The sequence below is a fragment of the Equus caballus genome, unplaced genomic scaffold (genome assembly GCF_041296265.1).
Source record: "Equus caballus isolate H_3958 breed thoroughbred unplaced genomic scaffold, TB-T2T haplotype2-0000440, whole genome shotgun sequence".
Lineage (NCBI taxonomy): Eukaryota > Metazoa > Chordata > Mammalia > Perissodactyla > Equidae > Equus > Equus caballus.
Window position 1 is genome coordinate 2,413,935 of NW_027222395.1, and position 24,714 is coordinate 2,438,648.

General features: G+C 37.3%; 1 protein-coding gene and 1 pseudogene across 1 annotated transcript; both read right to left on the bottom strand.

Annotated features, from left to right (window-relative positions):
- Nucleotides 1-11,787: 11,787 nt before the first annotated feature.
- LOC138923046 (olfactory receptor 5D18-like) lies at nucleotides 11,788-12,729 on the bottom strand. Its single transcript, XM_070259554.1, has one exon. The coding sequence runs from the start codon at nucleotides 12,727-12,729 to the stop codon at nucleotides 11,788-11,790; it is 942 nt and encodes a 313-aa protein (XP_070115655.1).
- A 5,335-nt stretch (nucleotides 12,730-18,064) lies between these two features.
- LOC138923037 (olfactory receptor 5D14-like) lies at nucleotides 18,065-24,422 on the bottom strand (annotated as a pseudogene).
- Nucleotides 24,423-24,714: the final 292 nt, after the last annotated feature.

Sequence of the window (24,714 nt, forward strand, 5' to 3'; positions counted from 1 at the left end):
CAACAGTAGGCACCTGCAGCCTGAAGCCCCCTTGTGACGGCCCCCACGGCAGAGGAGGGAATGCAAAGGGCCACTGTGGCTACGAATAGGGGCCCAGGCCCAGTTAGCAACTACGAACAGGGTTCCTGGTTGGTGAAGTATAAACAGCTGCTCCCCCCACCGCAGCAGCTGAAACAAGTGAAAGGAGCAACTAAACTCTATCTCCATGCGGAGGCACAAATCAACAACATCAAGCAATATGAAAAAATACATTAAATCTCCAGAACAGAAAGAAAGTAACAAATACACAGAAAACAATCCCAAAGAAAATGAGATATATAACCTAAATTATGATGACTTCAAAACAGCCATCATTAAGATTCTCAATGAGTTAAGAGAGATTTCTGACCGACAACTCAACGAGTTCAGGAGCTATGTCACAAAAGAGTTTGATACGATAAAGAAGAACCAAACAGAAATATTGGAAATGAAGAACACAATAGAGGAGATTAAGAAAAATCTAGATGCTCTGAACAGTAGGGCCGATAATATGGAGGAAAGAATTAGCAATTTGGAAGATGGAAATATAGAATTGTTGCAGGCAGCGGAGGAGAGAGAAGCAAGACTTAAAAGAAATGAAGAAACTCTCCGAGAATTATCAGACACAATTAGGAGATGCAACGTAAGGATTATAGGTATACCAGAGGGAGAAGAGAAGGAGAAAGGGGCAGAAAGCCTATTCAAAGAAATAATGGCTGAGAACTTCCCAAATCTGGTGAGGGAGATGGATCTTCAGGTGACAGAAGCCAATAGATCTCCAAACTTTATCAATGCAAGAAGACCAACTCCACGGCATATAGTAGTGAAGCTAGCAAAAGTCAATGACAAGGAGAAAATATTAAGGACAGCCAGGCAAAAGAAACTAACCTACAAAGGAACCCCCATCAGGCTATCAGCAGATTTCTCAGCAGAAACTTTACAGGCTAGATGAGAGTGGAATGATATATTCAAAAATCAGAAGGACAAAAACCTACAGCCAAGAATTCTCTACCCAGCGAAAATATCCTTCAAATACGATGGAGAAATAAAAACTTTCCCAGATAAACAAAAATTAAGGGAGTTCATTGCCACAAAACCTCCTCTTCAGGAAATCCTCAGGAAAACCCTCATTCCTGAAAAATCCAAAAAAGGAAAGGGGCTACAAAACCAAGAGCAGAGGAGATAAGTAGAAGGACAACAACAGAGAGTAGCAGCTCTACATCAGAACAGATTAAACCATGGGACGAGAAACAAAGGAAACTGAAGAAAACCAGAAAACAAGACACAAAATGGTAGTGGTAGGTCCCCACGTCTCAATAATCACTCTAAATGTAAATGGATTGAACTCCCCAATCAAAAGACACAGAGTGGCAGGATGGATCAAAGAACCAGATCCAACAATATGCTGCCTCCAAGAAACACACCTCAGCCCCAAAGACAAACACAGACTCAGAGTGAAGGGATGGAGAACAATACTCCAAGCTAATAATGAACAAAAGAAAGCAGGTGTCGGTATACTAATATCAGACAAGGTAGATTTCAAAGCAAAACAGATAAAGAAAGATAAAGAGGGACAGTATATAATGATAAAAGGGACTCTCCACCAAGAAGACATAACACTTATAAATATATACGCACCCAACACAGGAGCACCAAAATTTGCAAAGCAACTCTTAATAGAACTAAAAGAAGACATCAACAACAATACAATAATAGTAGGGGACCTCAACACACCATTAACACCAATGGACAGAACATCCAGACAGAAAATCAACAAGGAAATAATAGAATTAAATGAAAAATTAGACCAGATGGACTTAATAGATATATATAGAACACTTCATCCAAAAACAGCAGGTTACACATTCTTCTCAAGTGCACATGGAACATTCTCAAGGATTGACCATATTTTGGGAAACAAAGCAAACATCAATAAATACAAGAGAGTTGAAATAATATCAAGCATCTTTTCTGATCATAACGCTATTAAACTAGAAATCAACTACAAGAAAAAAGCAGAGAAAGCTGCAAAAATGTGGAGAGTAAACAACACGCTTCTCAACAAACAATGGATCATTGAAGAAATTAAAGAAGAAATCAAATATTATCTGGAGACAAATGAAAATGAGAACACGACATACCCAATCATTTGGGAGGCAGCAAAAGCAGTCCTAAGAGGGAAATTCATCGCAATACAGGCTCACCTCACTAAACAAGAAAAAGCTCACATAAGCAACCTCAAACACCTAACAGAACTAGAAAAAGAAGAACAAACAAAGCCCAGAGTCAGTAGAAGGAGGGAAATAATAAAAATAAGAGCAGAAATAAACGATATTGAAACAAAAAAGACAATAGAAAGGATCAATGAAACAAAGAGTTGGTTCTTCGAAAGAATTAACAAAATTGACAAACCCCTAGCCAGACTCACCAAGAAAAGAAGAGAGAAATCGCAAATTAATAAAATCAGGAATGACAGAGGAGAAATCACAACAGATACCAATGAAATACAAGAGATCATAAGAGAATACTATGGAAAACTATATGCCAACAAATTGAACAACCTGGAAGAAATGGACAAATTCCTAGACTCCTACAATCTCCCCAAACTGAATCAGGAAGAAGTGGAGAATCTGAATAGACCAATCACAAATAAGGAAATAGAAACGGTAATCAAAAACCTCCCCAAAAACAAGAGTCCAGGAACAGACGGCTTCTCTGGAGAAATCTACCAAACATTCAAAGAAGACTTAATACCTATTCTCCTCAAACTGTTCCAGAAAATTGAGAAAGATGGAGAACTCCGTAACACATTCTATGAAGCCAACATCACTCTGATCCCCAAACCTGACAAGGACAACACAAAGAAGGAGAACTACAGGCCGATAGCACTGATGAACATAGATGCAAAAATCCTCAACAAAATTTTGGCAAACCGATTACAGCAATACATCAAAAAGGTTATACACCATGATCAAGTGGGATTTATACCAGGGACACAGGGATGGTTCAACATCCGCAAGTCAATCAACGTGATACACTACATCAACAAAATGAAAAACAAAAACCACATGATCATCTCAATAGATGCAGAGAAAGCATTCGACAAGATCCAACACCCATTTATGATAAAAACCCTCAGGAAAATGGGTATAGAAGGAAAGTACCTCAACATAATAAAGGCCATATATGATAGACCCACAGCCAACATCATACTCAATGGACAAAAACTGAAAGCCATCCCTCTGAGGACAGGAACAAGACAAGGGTGCCCACTTTCACCACTCCTATTCAACCTAGTACTGGAGGTGCTGGCCAGAGCAATTCAGCAGGAAAAAGAAATAAAAGGAATCCAAATAGGTAACGAAGAAGTAAAACTCTCGTTGTTTGCAGACGACATGATCTTATACATAGAAAACCCCAAAGAATCCACAGAAAAACTATTAGAAATAATCAGCAACTACAGCAAAGTAGCAGGGTATAAAATTAACGTGCATAAATCAGTAGCATTTCTATACACTAACAATAAACTAACAGAAAAAGAACTCAAGAACTATATCCCATTCACAATCGCAACGAAAAGAATAAAATACCTTGGGATAAATATAGCCAAGGAAGTGAAGGATCTATACAATGAAAACTACAAGACTTTCTTGAAAGAAATAGGCAATGACATAAAGAGATGGAAAAACATTCCTTGCACATGGATTGGAAGAATAAACATAGTTAAAATGTCCATACTACCTAAAGCAATATACAGATTCAATGCTATCCCAATCAGAATCCCAAGAACATTCTTCACAGAAATTGAACAAACAATCCTAAAATTCATATGGGGGAACAAAAGACCGCGAATTGCTAAAGCAATCCTGAGCAAGAAAAACAAAGCTGGCGGAATCACAATCCCCGATTTCAAAACATACTACAAAGCTACAGTGATCAAAACAGCATGGTACTGGTACAAAAACAGGTCCACAGATCAATGGAACAGAATTGAAAGCCCAGAGATAAAACCACACATCTATGGACAGCTAATCTTCAACAAAGGAGCAGAGGGCCTACAATGGAGAAAAGAAAGTCTCTTCAACAAATGGTGCTGGGAAAACTGGACAGCCACATGCAAAAGATTGAAAATTGACCATTCTTTTTCACCACACACCAAAATAAACTCAAAATGGATCAAAGACCTAAAGATTAGGCCTGAGACAATAAGTCTTTTGGAAGAGAATATAGGCAGTACACTCTTTGACATCAGTTTCAAAAGAATCTTTTTGGACACTATAACTCCTCAGTTGAGGGAAACAATAGAAAGAATAAACAAATGGGACTTCATCAGACTAAAGAGCTTCTTCAAGGCAAGGGAAAACAGGATTGAAACAAAAAAACAGCTCACTAATTGGGAAAAAATATTTACAAGCCACTTATCCGACAAAGGGTTAATCTCCATAATATACAAAGAACTCACACTGCTTAACAACAAAAAAACAAACAACCCGATCAAAAAATGGGCAGAGGACATGAACAGACATTTCTCAAAAGAAGATATGAATATGGCCAATAGACACATGAAAAGATGTTCATCATCGCTAATCATCAGCGAAATGCAAATCAAAACTACACTAAGATATCACCTTACCCCCGTTAGATTGGCAAAAACATCCAAAACCAAGAACGACAAATGTTGGAGAGGTTGTGGAGAAAGAGGAACCCTCATACACTGTTGGTGGGAATGCAAACTGGTACAGCCACTATGGAAAACAGTATGGAGATTTCTCAAAAAGTTAAAAATAGAAATACCCTATGACCCAGCCATCCCATTATTGGGTATCTATCCTAAGAACCTGATATCACATATCTCAAGAGTCCGTTGCACCCCTATGTTCATCGCAGCATTATTTACAATAGCCAAGACGTGGAACCAGCCTACATGCCCAGAAACTGATGATTGGATAAAGAAGATGTGGTATATATACACAATGGAATACTACTCAGCCATAAAAAAAGACGAAATTGGCCCATTCACAACAACGTGGATGGACCTCGAGGGCATTATGTTAAGCGAAATAAGTCAGTCAGAGAAAGACAAACTCTATATGACTCCACTCATAGGTGGAATTTAGTATATTGAGAAGGAGATCTGATTGGTGGTTACCAGGGAAAAGGGGGGGTGGGGGGAGGGTACGGAGGGGGAAGTGGTGTACCCACAACATGACTAACAAAAATGTACAACTGAAATCTCACAAGGTTGTAATCTATCATAACATTAATAAAAAAAAATAAAAAAAATAAAATACTTATATATTCAAATTCTTTGACCTATAGAAAATGCCAACAGAGGATGAGTACACTCTTGTTTATTCTTTCCCTCCTGACCCTTGCTAGATATGCATATGACTATAGAGGCACTGGTTTGTTATTGATAGAGGAAGAGAATCTGGGCTAAATCCCAACAAAGCCAGGTATTTACTCATTCCTCAAATGATTTCAAAGAGGTGAAGGATATGTGCATTAAGAAATCCTAGTTTGAAACAAATAATTATTCTTATGTTATGGTTTTCTCTCTTCAATAGCTTGTAAAAGTGAGTTATTTGTCTTTTTCTGAGTTCAAACTAATACACAATTCTGAAAACCTTTTACTGTTTTCAAATCTAAACAGGAAAAATTACCTTGTTGGCTACTTAAAGAGCAATAGTTCTTAGCCAGGAGTTATTTTGATCCCCATGGGACATTTGGTAATATTTGGAGACATTTTTGGTTGTCACAAAAGGGAGGGATGTTACTGACATCAAGTAAATAGAGACTAGGAATGCTGCTAAACTCTCTTTGATGCATATAGCAGTCTTCCCCCGAACACACATATATACCAACACCACATGCAAAGAGCAAACTGTTATCTGGCCCAAAATGTCAATAGTACTAAGGTTTGACAACCTGCTATAGAGAAATATTTCAAAGCATTTTGCATATAGCCAAAATAATTCCTCCTCTTTCTGCTTCAGGTGTGATTAACATGTCTGTATTCCCCTGTGAGCAGTCGCGAGGGCTCATTATTGCCATACTTATCACAGGAGTGACTGTCAGGAGAATCTCCATGCAGTATTTACCAGGTTCCATGGATGGAGTTAGTGTAAGAGAGGAAGAAGAGGGAAGAAGAGAGAAATCAAGTATTCTTCCCAATTTGTTTACACTCTATTCCCTCCTACACTAACAGTTGTTACAAGATATTTGGTTCTGCAGATAAACTTGTCCCCCTTTCCCATTGAAATTGTTTCTGAGTACACAAAGGGAAAGTATTTTCATAAAGGAGTGCTCAAAACATGGCATTCCTTACAACACTTTCTAATTAAGAGAAGGCTTTTAAATACAGATTGTTAATATGTCTAACACTGCTGTCCTCTTTTACAGTTCATTGTTCTCTTACACAAGGCTGTAATAAATTACTACCATCAGCAAAAAAAGAACAAGGCTCTGCATCCCAGAAAATAACATTTATGTGTTACCAAGAAAACAGAGTGTAGTCCAACCAACCAACCTTTGTGTTAGACATTGCTCTCCCTGTTTCTGAAGATGCCATGATGGGAAATGATGTAGGCTTTATGTTCTTGTGTGTGAGTATCCCTGGGGCCCATGTTACTTAATCTTCCCAAAATAATCATTGATCTCTGTGGGAGATCAACAAGATATCAGAAAACAATACCACCATGGGACTCAAACAATTAATAGCTTCTGTGAGATACAAACAGGGAGAAAAACTATCTCACCTGGGGACATATTATTAAAAGTCAACATGATCCCTTCCAGGATTCATGAACAATTGCAGAGCATTGAATGCTGTATCCAATCACTGTGCCATGAGCCAGGGTTGGCGTTAGCATAGTGAAATATACGAATAAGTCTTTTAAATTTTGCTTGTCTTGTACTCAGAAGCTCCTTCCTGGAAGGCAAAGAGTCTGAAGTCACACCAGAGCTCCACCAATACCAGAAACAAGTGGAAATAATGAAGATCCTTTACTGAGAGTAATAATAATTGCTCACATTTACTGACCACTTCCTATGTGCTAAGTACTGTTCAGAATACAACTATTAGTGCATTTCGTCTTTATAAAAACAAATGAGATCAGTACAGTTATGCACCTTCACAAACGAGGTGCCAGAGGCAAACACAGATGTAACTTGCTCAAAGTCATACACAGAATCACTGATAGAATGAGACCATATGCTGCTTTTGGTTTGTTGCACCCATACAACTGTGTGAGAAAGAGCAGAGCTCCTGAAGGATCGTGAGTTGTCATAATCTCTACTTAAAGCCAGAGGCCATTAAGCGAAATGGCCTCAAGGATCTCTCCCAGGTCTGCTCATTTTATGACTATAGGATGTCTCCCTAAACCAATAGTGTTCAAACCACTCTCTTTGGTTTGTGTCCTTGGGTATACCAAAAGTTGCAAGAATTCCACAGATGTAATTAGTTACAGGTAATCAGTTTCATCAGTTTCCAAATTGTCAAGAACCTGAATGTGTTTTACTAAAATTGATCCATCTGATAATTTCCTGAGTTTAAGGAGTGTTAATGGGTCTCCTTTCCCCCTAGCACTCTCACAGTTCCTTTTCTCTAATTTTTCAAAAGCAAAGATTCCTCTAACCATTTACATATTACTATGTGAATTACTCAGATTAGGAAAACAAAAGCAAACTTCCAATACCTAAAACATAAGAACAATTTGAAATATTGTTTTCCATGAAACCTGAAGTTTTCTTTAATCAAGACACTTCAAACCCATGTTAGGACTTCTTGTTTCTCTCTGGCGTATAATGCATATTTATTTTACTGGAAAATAATGGCATTAGACGTGTGTTTTAGCCAATTCAATGATGTTTTGAAATCATACACACAGTAGATTAATGATAACACTTTTTAACATCTGTTTTTTAACATCTACTCTTTAATATCTTATCTTTTTAACATCTGTTCTTATCACTCCCTGAAACTACTGTCACAAAATGCATCCTCCTGAAGGAGAGAGTCTCATGACAGAAAAACTAAAAGAGCATCTATAAAGAGCATCCTTGGTAGTGATGTTTTATATCATCTGAGCCTCCCACTTACAGGAAAGCTGCTGTGCCTTTCTATGTGTCTTTGACTTAAAGACATGGCAGGTGTTTTGAAAAATTGATTTAAATATAAACATGTTATTGAAATTGATTTCATGGTCATTATACATAAATTGATCTATACATGAAGCTTTAAGTTTTTGATGAAATGTATTTAAAACACATACAATAGTACCATTTTAGTAAAATATTGCATTGGCGAGATTCAATGAAATCAATAATACATTAAATTTCCTAAACTTTTTACTTGCATTGTTTTAATCAAGGTGCCTCTAAATGGAAGAATAACAGGTATGCTTAATTGTTATATGATAAGACTTGGAAGGTCTTTTTGGTTACCTTCTCAGAAATTAGGAAGTGAATGGTTCTAATGATTGCATAACAAACCACCCCAAAACATATTTGTCAGAAACAACAACTCCTTATTGCACTGATCTCTATGGCATGAGTCAGTAAGTTACTTCTGATTCTCTGATCCTGACATGGCTTAGCTTGACTTGGCTAGCTATGCCTTATCAGCTTGGCAGGTTAGATGACCTAAGAGGCTTCACACACAAGTCTGGTCATTAGCTAGATGCCCTCTCATGCGATGGGGTGTGGATTATATTTCTCATTATCCAATATGGTAGTCTGTGCTTGCTCACATAACAGCTTTTCTAAGAGACTGCGAAAATTCCAAAAGATTGTGAAAAGGCCACAGGTATTTTCAGAGGTTTGAATTTGACACAATATCACTTCAACTACCTTCTGTTAGCCAAAGTTGGTCACAGAAGCAACCTACACTCTAGAAGTGGAGAAATTGATTTCATCATTTGATCAGAAAAGTTCCAAAGGGCATAGATATGGCGAGGACTGGAGAATTTGGACGATGTTTGCAATCTGCCACACTGGGCAACGGATCCTTTTGAAAGATATAATTTCAAAATTTTGGCCTTCAACAAAATTGGAAAGCAATCTAATTTCATTTAATTCATTATTTTAAAAAATTTTGACAAAAGATAATTGTGAGAAATTGACATATAACTTGGATGGAGTTGAAAGAGTTGAGTGACAATATTATTACAGTACAATCCCTGACAGAGTTTCTATTCCCATTTACCTTTAATATGACCAAGTAGTCTCAGTATTTTCACCTATTAAAAAGCAGAAATAAGAATGATGCTTAAACCTATTGCTTTCTAACACTAAGTGATGTCTTTCCACAGATACATTAATTAATTGGAATAAAAGTTCAAACACATATTCATAATATTTTTCATAAAATGAAGTATTCCCAAAATCATTGTTAGATTTTTAATAATTATATTTTATCCAAATTTGCAAGGCAAATATATTTGTAACTAGTGGTGTAATTATTATTGTATCATTAAAAGTTTAACTTAATCCATAAATAAAAACTTTTGAAATTGTGAAAATCATTATGATCACAAGAAATAAAAAGTAGGAATCTGTAATTAAATTATACTGTTAAAGGGGAGAGTAGAATTGAATATGAGTTCAGGAGAAGGGAACACACAAATCTGACTGAGATGTTGCTATTTATGTATTTTAAATGAATATGCTATGAAACAGAAATTACACTTTTTGCTGCTATTTAAGCTTATGATGGTATATTTATATGTAAAATTAAATTTTAGGGGTATATACCTTTTCAAAACTAATTGAGAGGCACATTACAAAAAAATGTGAAGACTACTCATATAAGTCATGTTCTACATAGAAGCAGCAGAAACTAGAATAAAGAATCTGAAATGTCACAACTTAAAAATGAAAAAGATATGGTTGTGTGCCAGCGTTTAGTGGAAAATGTGCTTCTGATGTGTCTGGAATCTAGAACGATTGCTTTAATTCTGTCAACAACTGCTTTACAATGTTGGCCAGGTCACTTAAGCCTTCTGGGCCTTGGTTTCCTCAAAGTAAAAGCTAAGTGAGTTATGTCACTTCTGCCAAAAATGTGATCATTTTTGGACAAAGAAGGACAGAAATAAAATAAAATTCTCTATAAAGAGGCATTACCCATCACTGATTCAGTTTAAGATTAATAAAAATAATTTCCTAATTTCAAAGAAAATTATAAATTGTATAACTGCCAGATGTGTACTAAAAGATCAATTTGTAAATACCCAGAGACACAGATCTCAGTAAAAGAGAAAAGCATTCCCTCATCAGACATCCTGTATCTAAAACACTGTTTCTTATATATTTTATCTATTTTTATGCAATGGTTATTTGGTTCCTTATCAAATAATGCACATAAATGAAACATTTTAATAATGATTATGAGTTCAAAATAATATGAACATTTCAAATAACTTTATTGAGCCCACATAAAATTGTTACCCATTTTTTGCCACTACCAAACACCTATAAATGTATTTCTTCCATTATGTTGATGATGTGTTTAGAATTTATATAGCCATATTGAGTAAACAGAAGGAGAAGGGTGTACCAGTTATTCAAGGAAAAATGAGTTACTGTTGGAAAGATCTACTATATTTAATTTGCCAGATTAAATAGGTCTTAATGCTAATGACTGTCTAGATTTTATTTTATTTTTAATAAACTTGTATAGGTAATTAGTTTTCAATGCTTAATACAACTCCAGACAATTTTTTTAGGTGAGAGTTGTGTTGAGAAGCACTCAGAGATTATGCTCCCATTCAGAAAAAAAAAAAATCATAAAGAATTTATCATACTTTTGATGTCTTCACAGGCAGAATGATAGCATGAAGTACAGGTTGCGTAGGCACATATCATGCTTACTCTTTGCATATAAGATTTTCTGATATCCAGTCTACCATTTCTCAGCTTTTGTTGGAGTCCGCTTTTCATACTGCCACTCTGGAGTTGCTTTGAAATGCATTCAGAAGATAAACCATGTCTTATCAACTTTCCATTCATGTCAAGTAACCTGTTTATACAACACACACATGCACATTATAGGGTATTAGCTCAATAAGAAGGTTGTTGGATCATTGACTCGGTATTACATTCTGACCTCCATGAATTTGTCATGCTTTGGTCTCCTGCATACAACTCTTTGTTGAAATGTGCCCCTAACATTCTGTCCATCCTGTTATCCAAGGACAAGTTCAAACAATACCTATTTTATGAAGGACTTCCCTGAAGTGCCCAAATGGATTTGGACATTTTTTCTCTTAAACACTCTATGATAATTAGTATTTCTACCTTATTCAATGGTCAATTTGTTCACAAACCTACTTTCAACACTAGATTTTGCATTCCTTGAAGGATGAAGACTATGTCTTATTTGAACTGCTATTTGTACATTTTTAGGAGAAATTCATGTGTTTGTGAAAGCCTAGTCTACTCCAAATATGTCATAAGAAAGAGGATAAAATTAATGATTGTTGAGGTTATATAAGTTATTACATATGTTAGTTATATAGTCTTTTAATTTGAACAATATGATTAGGAGCTAGTTTATGTTATCTCAATTTTGTAGATGAAAAATTAAAGATGAGAGATGACTTTTTTTCCCAGTGAGAGAAAGAGTGAAATTTAATCTCTTTGAACCAAAATCCATGTCTTTTCCATTGCACAACCTTAACTCTTCATTAATTTTAATTGTATCTTTAAAATCAACCTTTATGGACAGAGTTCATTTATGTGCCAGGGACAAACTCCACTAAAATAATATGCTCAATAAGAAAAGATTTTAGTGTCCATTATTTTGCCTAATGTATCCTTGACATCCTTATTTCTCAGACTGTAGATCAGAGGATTCAACATGGGGATCACCACTGTGTAAAACACAGAGGCCACTTTGACTGTGTGCCTGGAGTTTTGGGAGTGGGGCACACAATAGAGGAAGAGGTTGGTGCTGTGGAAGATGGTGATGGCGGTCAGGTGGGAGGCACAGGTGGAAAAGGCTTTGCAGCTCCCACTGGCTGAGTGCATCTTGAGGATGATGACAATGATAAGTACATAAGACATGAGAATGATGAGTAATGTGCTGACCTCATTAAATGTGGCAAAAACGAAAAGCAGCAACTGGTTGAGATAAGTGTCAGAGCAAGAGAGGGACAGCAATGAGGAGAACTCACAGAAGAAGTGATTGATTGTGTTGAAACCCTGAAATGATAATTTTATAGCAAAACATGTGAGTATCAGGGAACATGTTACTCCCCATGCATATGATCCGACAACTAGCATGACGCAGAGTTTCTGGGGCATGGCAACTGTGTAGAGCAGAGGGTTGCAAATGGCCACAAAGCGATCATACACCATCACAGCTAATAAAAAGGATTCAGTTATGACAAAGATACAAAAGAAAAAGAATTGTGCTAAACATCCTATGAATGAAATGGTTCTGTCTTCTACAACTAGGTTCACCTGGGTCTTGGGAGCAATGATGGAGGAATAGCAGAAATCCACAAATGAGAGGTGGCTGAGGAAAAAGTACATGGGGGTGTGCAGTTTGGGGTTAATTTTGATTATTGCAATCATCCCAATATTCCCTACAACAGTGACACTGTAGATGGCCAGAAAAATCAAGAAGAGGGGGATTTGCAGTTCTGGGTAATCTGAGAAGCCCAAGAGAGTGAATGTGGCCCCACTTTTGTTTCTCTTCAATAGTATCATGGTCTCTGTTTGTCAAAATCTGAATCAGCCCTGAAAACAAAATATAAAGGAGAGTGAAGATATAAGAAACTTGGTTCACTATCCATCACCAAAACTGGAAGATGAAGCAAAGTATCTCTTTCAGAATTTCTCTACGTATTTTTTATGCAAGATATGCTAAATGTCTAAACTTCTAAAATGTGATAACCATTTTTAAATTTTAAGTAAATATAATATGAATATTGAATTCATTTTTAAGTTCTCAATTGTAATTTTAAGATTTACAAATAAGCATGAAATCAAGAGATTCATGGTTATTTTAAATAAAATCCTCCCCATAACACTTTCAGTTCTCCTTGAACATTATAAGTTCATAAAAAAGTAAGCCTAACATAATGTGATAACTGATTATGCCAGCCCTGCAAACATTAATAAAATGAGAAATTTCTAAATAGATTAATTTTTGCATCATATGTTCACATTGTGACATCAAGAATGAACACTCCTAACACCATGCATTTGTGCCTTTATTGTTAATTCCATATAGCACTTTAATCTTTGCTTTTCTCTCTGACCCAATAAATCTGTTATCAAAATTAATCTTATTTCTTTTAGAAAGTACACTCCTCAGCTCATGGACTTCTAGTTGTCAATCTTTCTTCACTTCTTGAGGAGTAATAAAATTGGAACAGATGACAAAGGTAATCTAGTCTACTTCTTTACTCTAGAGGTGACAAAGCAGAAGCTGGAGAACATTGGCTTTCTCAGTGACATGCAAATAATGACCAATCTACACGTCTATGACTAGAGCTTAGATCCCCAGACTCCAAGTCCTGTATCCATTTTTCTACCCTACATCTGTAGTGTAGATACTAGCTTATTTACTTTATTAATCATCATGCTTTTAGCTGACAAACTAGAGACTCTAAATCTATGGGAAATAGCCCAATGACAGCACACACGCCACATAGTTATACTAGAAAGCAGCATCAATATGAAACAAGAATGAGATTTAGGGAAATTATCTCTCCCAGGAATAAGTAATTACAGTGAAGACTCTGACCTAGAAACTTGCATTTCCTAGGTCTCTGTCTCTCTTTTTTCTCTCCTCTCTCCCGTCAAGATACATAGGATATTCATTCTTTCCTATATTACCTGTGAGGGAGCAGGACTGTAATTTGGAGGTAGTACCACACTCTGAAGACATTTTGCAAGAAAATAGTCATACAAAAAATTATATTTTTCTAATTGTTTGTCCACACTTCTAAGATCCTACCATACTGGAAGACTCTTTCTCTGTGATTTCTGATGGGGCCATCTCTGGTCCTACAGCCCAAGAAAAGTGTTTCAGATGGTTCATCAATAAGAGTGTCAGACCATACACAAAAGTGAGACATGAGGACCTTATCTGTTCCTATACTACTAAATTTGAGTGTTAAAGGCAAGCTCAAAAGATAATCCAGTGCAAAGCCAGACATTCTAATTATCACAGTTTTTTCAATACAATTTCTAATTTATCTAAGGCATTTAAGAATTAATTTTAAATTAATAGTATATTTAATGTCTAGGCCCTTATATACCAAATGCTATTATTCAATTGCTGGTAAAAATTTCAATATCTTTGAGCCATGGAAAGACAGCAGCTGAAATCTTCCCTACAAGTTTTCCCTCATTTTGTTGTAACTTTTGCTCTCAGAGGACACGTGTTTCCTGTTTTATAATCTTAATTAAAGCTGGTACCTTTTAATTATTTTCACTAGAGAGTCTATTCAATCTCTGCTTGTTTTTTGATTTATCTATTTGTCCATTCTACATTGACTCCTCTTCCAAAAATTTATAGAAGCAGAACAACACACATTCCTCCAAATTCTTAGAGCTCTTCTCTTCCTCTTCCCCAGCACCTGTTGTTCACAGGGCTGCTGAGGAGCTCGGCTGAGCCAGGTCCTGGAACACAGAGCTTTGTAGAATAAGTGCCTGTCTTCTTCCTTGCATGTTCAGATATGTAACTTTTGAAAGGATTAGATATTTTTCAAGACCTGTCTAGATCTAAAGGGTCACTTCCCCCTTCATGTTGTTTTCTACATACCCCACTTTCAAACTGAAACCAATCTGTGTCTAGAATCTTAAAACAAACCTGCTGATGGCAAAGGGAGGGCCTCTCTGGATTGGGAGTGATGCACGTGTTCTTATAGCTACAGTCACTACCTTTGGGACGTGAACCCTATAGACCACTTATCGCCTCATTCTCTTGAGGTCATGGAATAAACAATTAAAATTAATCACCTTTCTCTGATGTAATTCTTGTGTACTAGAAAACCTGGAGCAGTATGAGGGACATTTCTTATGAAAGTTCATATTTTAAGACCACTTTCCTCAGCCCCCTTATCACTTGCATACTTTCTCACAATTATCAAAATCATGCATTTATAAGAGTCATCACTATCAAATATTAATTGAGTGACTACTATATGCCAGGAATAACCGTCTGCCTCCATACTATCTACTTTCACCATATTGGAGAAGTGTGAAGATCCATCTTTTGGGTCATCACAATTCATTGAGACTTAAAGCAGAAAGATTCACAAAGTTAAATATTAACCTGAGAAAACAATCTAGTCCCCTTTTAAATCTATGTCCTATCTTTTACTCTTTCTCCCCTCTACTTTGTCCAGCTAGTCTGACCTCCTTACTTTGTTCTTTGCTTTGTTTCTCAAAAATTCTCACACACTCCTTCCTTATGGTCTTTTCTACTAGTATTTTCTCTACCCTGGAATTATTCCCCTTGAATTTTTGTTCAAATGTACCTTTTTGCTGAAAACTTCCATGAATATATTAATACTCTACAGGGGCTACACAACTACTCAAGTTACTGTTTAAAGCACTTAACATGGTTCAAATATATTTTTAGTCTGTATTTATTGCATTTATTATACATTATTTGTTTCCCTTGCTATAATAAAAGTTCCAGGAAAGCAGAGGTTTTTCATTGCTCTGTTCACTGATATATTCCAAGATCCTAGATCAGTAAACAGCATAAAGTAGGTGTGCCATGAATCTTTACTGAGTGAAAAATATGACCTTCCAAGGAACTGGGAATAGAGTCAAACTTACCACAACCATGAGGAACTTGAATGCAGAGAGGAAAGAGATCAAAAAGAATGATAAGGATGTTTTAGAAGTGATTATTCAAACTCAGCAATCAAAATATAATAAAACAAACCAAAACAAATGCCTACTCTGCTGAATGTCCTCTCTTGAGTCAGAAACCAGGGAAAGAAGGTCAAGTGTGTAGTGAGGATACATAATTACTCGCTTATTCATTCATTCATTCAATATTTATTACAGGTTTACCCTGAGCTAGTTACAACCTTGCATATTGGGGAGAAAGATTAAGAATGTCTCTTTGTCAGCACATTTATATTTAATGGAGGATACAAAAAAAAATAAGTATGTAATTATTTTCCAGTAAATATAAATGCAAAAAATATACAATTGAAGGTTCCATTTTAAATAGGGAGGTTGGACAAGACCATAGTGAGGTGCTGTTTCAGCACACACCATTCATTTGTTTTTGTTTTCAAATTTTAGAGATTTTGTTTTACTTTTTGACATACGAATATATTTTTTAAACTATGTAAAGTACTACATTTTCCAAAATCAGAACTATAATACACACTCCTAAAGTTTTCTTTCATCTCTTCCATCTTTATTAGTTTTTGCTTTACCTTTCCCTCTTCTATTACACAACTTATCATACTATGAAAACCTTTCTGCATCTTGTCTTTATTCACTTAAGAAAATTCTCTGGAGAGCACACTGTAGAAAAATATACAAACCTTTCTCTTTCCATTTTCACAGCTGTGTACTTCTCTATTGTGACTCGTAATTTAATCAATAACCTTCACGTTGGATTTAATCCAGTCTACTGTTATTGCAAATAATGCTTGGGAATAAGTGATTTATATATTTTTTGCTACTATATCTTTGGGATAGATTCTTAGAACTGTAATTGTTTGAAAGAGATAAATGCATATGTAATTTTGCTAGTAGTTCAAATCACATGCAACATGTTGCTTTCCTACCTCCATTGTATAAAAATATCTGTATCCCTGCAGATTCACTTTCTGGATATATCATTAGACTTTTGTATTTCTGTCATTTTCACAGATGAGAAATAATACCTCAGGGCAGTTTTCATTTGTATCTTTGTTATTTTGAGTCGAGATGAACAACTCTGCATAAGTTTAAGGGCTATTTGTATTCCTTTATATAGACTATTTAATTGCATTTTATGTGTATTTTTCTATAGGATTTTCATTTTCTCTGCTACTATATGTGACATTAGCATTGACTTTTTCTCAGCTTTTCATTTGTCTTTTAATTTTTCATGTTTTTTTTTCCAGGAAGCTTTATATATTCGTATAATCTAACTTTTAAACTTGCTTTTAGAACTCTCTTTTGGTGTGTGACATAGGGAAGAGAACTAATTTTGTCTTCTTTCTCATATGACTATCTACTTGTCCCAAAAGCCGCTGTTTTAATAATAAGAAATTTAAATTTATTTTAAATTTTATAAGGTTGCCCTTCCCACTATAACTTGTTTTAATTTTTAGGGTGTTTGTTATTGGTCGTCTGTGCTTGTTTAGTCATCCATATAAACATTGGAAGAGAAATCTTGAAATATGATTGCTCAATATTCCCAGATAAAATGTATATTACATTCACCCTGGTCCTGATACATATGAACCAGACTAGAATACTCTGGTAGAGATTTCCAGACCTGGTAATATTGGGATGCAACCTTCTGAGTAATAATATTCAAGCATAATCTATGAATATTGAAATTACTCCAGAGATTGTCCTTTCCAAAGGTTACAGCTAATTCCTGTGACCTCTCGGACTAACAGCCTCAGAGGAGCTATAGTGAAAGGGCTCTAGATTTAGAGTCACTAGAGTTGAGTTCCTGTCTTAAATCATCATTTCAGTCATTTCTAGGCTAGTTCCTTGAACCTCTGTGTCATCATCTACACAATAGGTGTAACTGTCCTCACCCAGTGTGTTTTTCAATATAAGCTGAGTGAAAGCCCAAGACTGTGCTTTCATATAATTCACAGCAACCAAGGAATGAAGAAAAGAACCATCCCTTTAATCACACGGCATATGTATCTGCATCTCCCAACAAAGACACGAGGCTTCAGGGACAGGACACAACCAGCTGCAAGGGATTTGAGTTTACCTCTTCATGACACCTTCACATCACAGCCTCCTATAAAGGCCTCATGCAAACCTATGGAATAGGCTTTAGAAGTCTCTGTTCCTGTTTTTCTTGGGATTGGGAACATCTTTTGAGTTTGGTTCAGTGAAAGGGGATGTTTCTGTCTATTAATTTCCAGAAGGCATCTTTCACATCTTTATTCCTCAGGCTGTAGATCAGGAGATTCAGCATGGGATTGAGAAGTGTATATAACACAGAGGCCTCATTGACAATTTGACAAGAGTTTTCGGAGTTGGACAAAATATAGGGAAAGGATGGTCCCATGGAAGATGGTGATGGTGGTCTGGTGGGAGGCATGGGGGAGAAGGCTTTGTGATACCCCTTGGAAGAATGGATGTTTAGTTTATAAAAATAAAATCATAGGAAGCAAGGATGATCAGTGGTGTACTCACTTCATTGAAGGTGGAAAAGCCAAAGAGCAATAGTTGAGTAATGTGTATATTGGAGCTCAAGACTGCGATGAGAGCAGTATACTCACAGAAAAAGTGGTTGCTTATGCTACATTCAGAAAAATTTAATTGGAGAGCATAGCAAAGGAGTACCAAGGTGCAAAACATACCCCAGCAATATGACCCAGCCACCAGGAGGACACAGAACCTCTGTGACATGGCCACTGTATAAAGCAGAGGATTATAGATGGTCACAAAGTGGCCACAGGCCACCACTGCCAGAAAGACGGACTCAGTCACCACCACAGCATAGGACAGGAAAAACTACAACATGCAGCTGGAGTAGAAGATGCTTTTATTGGACATGACCAAGTTCTCAAGCAGCTTGGTAGTAATGATGGAAGAGTAACAAAAATCTACCAGAGAGAGGTTACTAAGGAAAAAATACATGGGAGTGTGAAAGTTTGGGTTTATCTGGATGAGTACTATCATCCCAAAATTTCCTACTGCAGTGATAATGTACATGATCAGAAACACGAGGAAGAGAGGAATCTGAAGTTCTGGGCAATTGTGAAACCCAAGAGGAGAAAGTTTGTCTCCACACTCAGAGTTCTTGCAAACATCACCACAATGCCTTTGAAGGGAGGGGGTGGGGGAAGAGAGCTGTTCTGTTAAAGAGAAGATTCATGGATGGGAGTGACAAAGACATTATGACTTTCTGTGGTAGACGAAATAACATGAGTTGAGTTATTTGTCTTAGTTTCCTCCATCTAGAATATACCCCATGCAGATAACTGCTATGGATATACCAAACCAAGCTGAGTCTCTGAAATGTCTTTCCATTTCCATTGCAATTTGTGTTTTCATAAAAAACACTTACCATATTATAGTGTGCACATCCACACATTAGCTAGTAGTGTAACATTCACATAACTTACAGAGAATGCTTGCACATAAATGCTTAAACTAGTGTAAAAGTCAGTGAAAAAATGTGAAACACTTGCCCAAGAGAACAATATATATTGTTACTATTTTTTGCCCATATACACAAATCAACTAAAATTTTCAAGAGGATATATTTAAACTCTAAGGATAAAGTAGAATATATTAGAAAAATCAAGAAAAAATATATCAATCCCATTTTAGCACCTTTTGTTCACTAAAGTTTACTTCTTTCATTGAATAGCTTGGCTGCTGAAGGGCTGAGGAATCCAGTGGCTCCTCTGTACCCCAGAGTGTAGTGTGCACTTTATTAGAGTTTATGGTCTGTGGGTTAACTTCTATTACAGTCCAGACATCATACGGACATCTCTTAAAGGGATCAAGATTTACAAGGTAAGAATTCTGTCAGAAATAATTAATTCTCATCCTGTAACCAAAAGTTTGGTCTCTGAACCCGATGCCAACCCAAATAACGAGAACAGAGTCTTGAGTGGAGAGGAAAGGTTTTTACTATGCCAGGCACAGGGAGCTAAGAAAGGACTCATGCCTCAAAAATTGCTAGCTCCCCTATGAGGAATGGGTAGGTATTTTTATTTGGGGTTTTGTGTAGGGGAGGGGGAACATGTAGCCTGTGCAGCTGGGTGCTTTTCCACCAGCCTGTCTTTGGCCTTGAGAGACTGCTTGCAGCAAGGCAGTTGGGGGGGGGTTGCGGTGAGATAGGAGGATGGCAGGTGGGCATCCTTTGCTGTTGTCTCTGGTCTCCTCTTCCTGTTTGAAGCAGGTTCAAGTGCTGGGAGTCTGGAGTCCAGGAGTTGAGGTCTGGGAAGCCTCCACCCCTTGATATTCTTGAGACAGGGGCTTTCCTGGCAAACTTCAAGGACACATGATAAGCTGAACTTTAGTGTGCCTCCAACACCAGGCCACCTGGGCTTTTAACAATTTGTAACTCCCATTTAGTTGTAAAGCTCAAGGAGTCCAAGTTTAAAGAAACAGGTATTTACATGTGAGTGGAGCTAGAGAAGCAGGAAAGGGGGTGGTGGGTTTTAGTTTTAACCCTATATATGCTGGCTTCAATGTGGGGGAACTGATATCAGGGCTGATGTTAAGAGCCTGTAACAATTCTTGTGAATGTTTATACACTAATTTAAGGTGCATATAAAGATAATACCATATCCATTTTCAAGTGGAAGTTTATTCTTTTCCTTGTGAAATGTTTGTCAATGGATTTGAAGCCAAATATTTCCATGACTAACTCCTTTCTTTAATATTATTGGACTCAGAATTGGATAGCATTTACAGTGACTCAACACACACACAAAAAAAAGATCATGAGAGTTACCATATCAGGAAAAGAATATTTTACCTGCTTTGTAGTAAACTCGATTAAACTCACCTGCTCCACAGATACAGGCCACCACTCTCCTGCTTCTCTGTAGACTGAGTGCAACTGGAGCCCCAAGGCTTCTACATCTAACTCAGTACTCCTAGAGACTCAAACTCCCAAAGTCACTACCAACTTACTCCTCAGAAGCATCAAAACAAGTAATTAAGGCCAATGCAAAGTCTCCTACACCATTTTTAATGACTCAAATTTCCTTGAAATTACACAAAAAAATTGCATCTTGAAATTGACTACCAGGACTTATTTGCTCCTAATTAAAATCCATTTGGAATTAAAATAAAACTGAGGCAAGGCAGTGTTTCTCCAATCCTGCCTCATCAACCATAAAATTCAGTGGGGCTTTTTTGATTTTGTGGGCAGCGTATACCACATTTAGGCAAGTTACTCCAACCTATTTACAAAGTTACCCCAAAAGTTGTCCATTTTTAGTGGATCCCAAAACAAGAGAAAATTCCAAGAATTCCAGTCTGTCACGCCAGCTGCTGTGTTATTTGGGCCATATGACACAGCATATATGATCATCCTTGAAGTGTATTTGCAGATAAAGATTCTTCAGAACTTTGGATAAGCCCCTGTGGTGAATTACAGATCAGACCTTTGAATTTTAAAGCAAAGCAATAACTTCTTCTGCAGATAACTATTCACCTTTTGAGAAACAGATTCTAACTTTTTAATGGACCCTAACAGAGACTGAGTGACAATAAGCTACCAAGTTACTATGCAACCTACACTTCCCATCACACACTTCATATTGTGTAGCTCACCAATCCAGAATGGGAGGCATGCACTGCAGTCAACAGTACTCCTGTTCCTGAAGACACAGGTAAATTGCATGAGCAAGTGATCCAGTTGTCCATGGTCCATACTTTGATTGCATGGCTTTCTCTGTGAAAGCGTGAACTTGTCGTGAGGTATTCCCTATGAACAACCTGAATGTGGAAGAAAGCACCAGGGCCTTATTCTCAGATGATTCTGTGTGATATGCTGGCACCACACAACGTGGACATTTGCAACACTACAGTACTGCCTTGGGGGGTTCCTGAAAAACAGTGGTGAAAGATCTAGTATTCAGAAATTCAAAAAGTGTGCCTGGAATATTGGAATAGCCTATTTAAAACTCAGTTATAGGACAGTCTCTGTTGGTATTATTTTAGAGTGATGGAATGATTGCCTCCACAATGTGTTAGATGCTGTAGGTCTGAAACCAGTATACATTGCTGTTTCTCCTGTAATTTATGGGTCCAAAGTGGAAATAAGAGTGGCTATTCTACAATTATCCTTAGTGATCTACCAGCTAAAACTCTGCTTTATGAAGGTGAAACTATGAGCTCTAGTGGTTTAGAAGGCTTATGTTTCCATAAGGAACACAGTGATAGATACATTAAAGTGGAATTGTGACTTGTTTGACAAACAAAACGTGGTGGGAGTTAAATAGATTCCAGAATAGAGGCACCAAGATGCCTTACTACTTCTGTTACCAAGCAAAAGCGGGTCTGCTTCTTGGTGAGTTGAAATCAAAGCTTTCTCCAGAAGTAGTCACACAAAGTAAAATTTATTTGCAGCAAATAAGGAGCCCACAGGAAATTTTTTCCTAAGCCATGGATCCCTGAGCAAGGGAAAGCAGGGGCCTTTTATTTCAGATGGAGGATGAATATCCAAAAGGGAAGTTTCACCATTACATGTAGAGGTGGTTATTCACTTGCACAGATGCAGTTTGAAAACATCATTCCACATGCATCACATGTTATGGTAATAAGGCTTAAGCGCCTCCTAAGGTAGAGATCTTAACATTAAAATTAAACAGGGTAACACTTGGGCACTTCTCAGCCCCTCTGTGCAGGTGTCACTCTTGCAGAGACGTTTGGATCCATTCAGAGCAGGTGATTGTATCTCTTAACATAACTGAAGAAACAATTTTTGGAAACAATTAAGCACTTCCTCCTTTGAGTTACTTGGAGCAGTTAGTCAGTGACAACATCCCTCCTCTGGTTTTATCCTGTTCCTCCATCTTAAGAGGCATGAGGCAAACGTCCATCATCTGTGACTGCTTCCTGCTGAGCATGGGCATTGTCACACGGACTGATAGAGGACAGAAGTATTCCTCACCAGGTATAGCCTCAAGTTGTTTGCATTCTTGCGTAACAACCCTCTGTAATTGTATAGCTTCAATGTTTTTAGCCACAAACTGTATGAGAATTAAATATGCAGAGTCCAAAGGGAAAGAAAAGAAGAATAGCTATTAAGGGGCATAAAAGAAGGAAGTCTGGCTGGCTTCTTTCTGTTAGCCATGTGGATTTCTCCAATAACCCAGTTTTACTCTCTTCTATAGCGCCACTACTATTAACACAGAGAGAGAAAGACACATTAGCTAAGGCCCAGACTCATTTCTCTTCTGCTAAAAGATAATCGAAGGCAGTTCTATCACCTTCAAATCCAGGCTTGATTCATTGGCTACCATGGCCAACATGGCAGTGACTTCTTTGATAGTGGCTGCATTATAAATGATACCTCCTGCTGAAGCCACTAGTGACTCAGTCAGGGAGATTACCCCAGCACTAAGGAGCCCTGCTTCCCTCTTGTTCTTTCCTCTTTTGATTTGTGGAGGTGCTAAGGTGGTACAGTTATGAACCTGTATATATTTAGGATCTGGATGTACTTACCCCACTGTCCAGATTCCACCATCCCTTTTATAATCTAGTTACAGGGTTTCCCATACTTCTCTGCTGGACCTAGCCTTGCTGCCCAGGAACATACAGCCTCCTTGTAAGCCTACCATGCTGAAATGATATGGGGAGGGTTAGGATCCAGGGCAGATACTGGGATGGATAGACAGTCATTCAGAGATTCATAGGTCCTTGGGATTTACTTAACTTTGTGGTGTCAACAAAACAAGAGCTTCAAATCAGAGAGTAGTTCACAGGAAAACTCAAGGTCATCAATCTTATGCAATGATGTCTTTTGATGTTCAGCTGTGGGAGCCTTTTTTACCCATGTGTGATGGATACAAGCAGTGACTCCTAATTTTATGTAAAAGTGAGTGGTTAGTAACACCAAGTGAGACACTACCCAACTAGGATTTAGCTGATCAGGGGGCAAACTACTTTTCCAAGTTTTAAGATAGACCCAATATCCAGGCTCATATGAGTGGAGCTTGAACTCTGTAGGTAAGGAAAGACGGAAATTTCCATATTTATTGAGTGCTTCTGCCACCTGCTTCAGATTATTTACGTGTTTGATAGCCTGGGTCTGGGTTTGTGAGTGAATGTGAGTCTTTAGAAGGCCTGGCATAGGGCATTTCCAAGAGCCTAAACTTCAGTTTGCCTTTTGGGGCTGCCTTTATCTGAATGAAGGCTATTGGCAATAATTTTAGCCAATCTTCCTGCATCTCTTGGCACAGGTTATTCAAGGTGTTTTTTTAAAGTTTGGCCCACTCAGTTTTTCCAGACGATTGTGGTCTCCAGGCACTATGTAGCCTCCATTTGATTTTTAAAACTCTGAGTATTTCAGAGGTGATCTCTGACATAAAGCCTGACCCATTATCACTCTGGATTGATCTAGACAACTCCAAATGGTGAATCATCTCTTTTAACAACACCTTTCTTACCCCCTTTACCATTTCTGACCCGCAAGGGAAGGCTTCAATCCATCCAGTAAATGTATCCACAAACACCAAGAGGTATTTTAACCCTCCAGGGTCCATGGGCATATCAGTAAAATCAACTTGACAGTCTTCCCTCGGTTAAGTTGCCTAAATTTGAGTTGCTTTCACCAGGGGAGGTACAGGAGGTCTGATCTGTACATTAATCATTCCTCTGGCAATAAACACATTGTCCAGTTATTTTTTTCAATAAGTTATTTTATACCTGGGGTGCTTATGACCTTCATCAGAGAGAGGTATACAAGGTCTGTTGCCCATTATGCGTAGAATCATGAGCACACTTAAGTAGTTGTTTGGGGACTTGAATCTTCCCTCATTGGTTTATCATCCAGCCCTTGGC

Excerpts from the sequence above, each read along its gene's own strand:
- LOC138923046 (XM_070259554.1), bottom strand. The coding sequence starts at position 12,729 with ATGATACTATTGAAGAGAAACAAAAGTGGGGCCACATTCACTCTCTTG.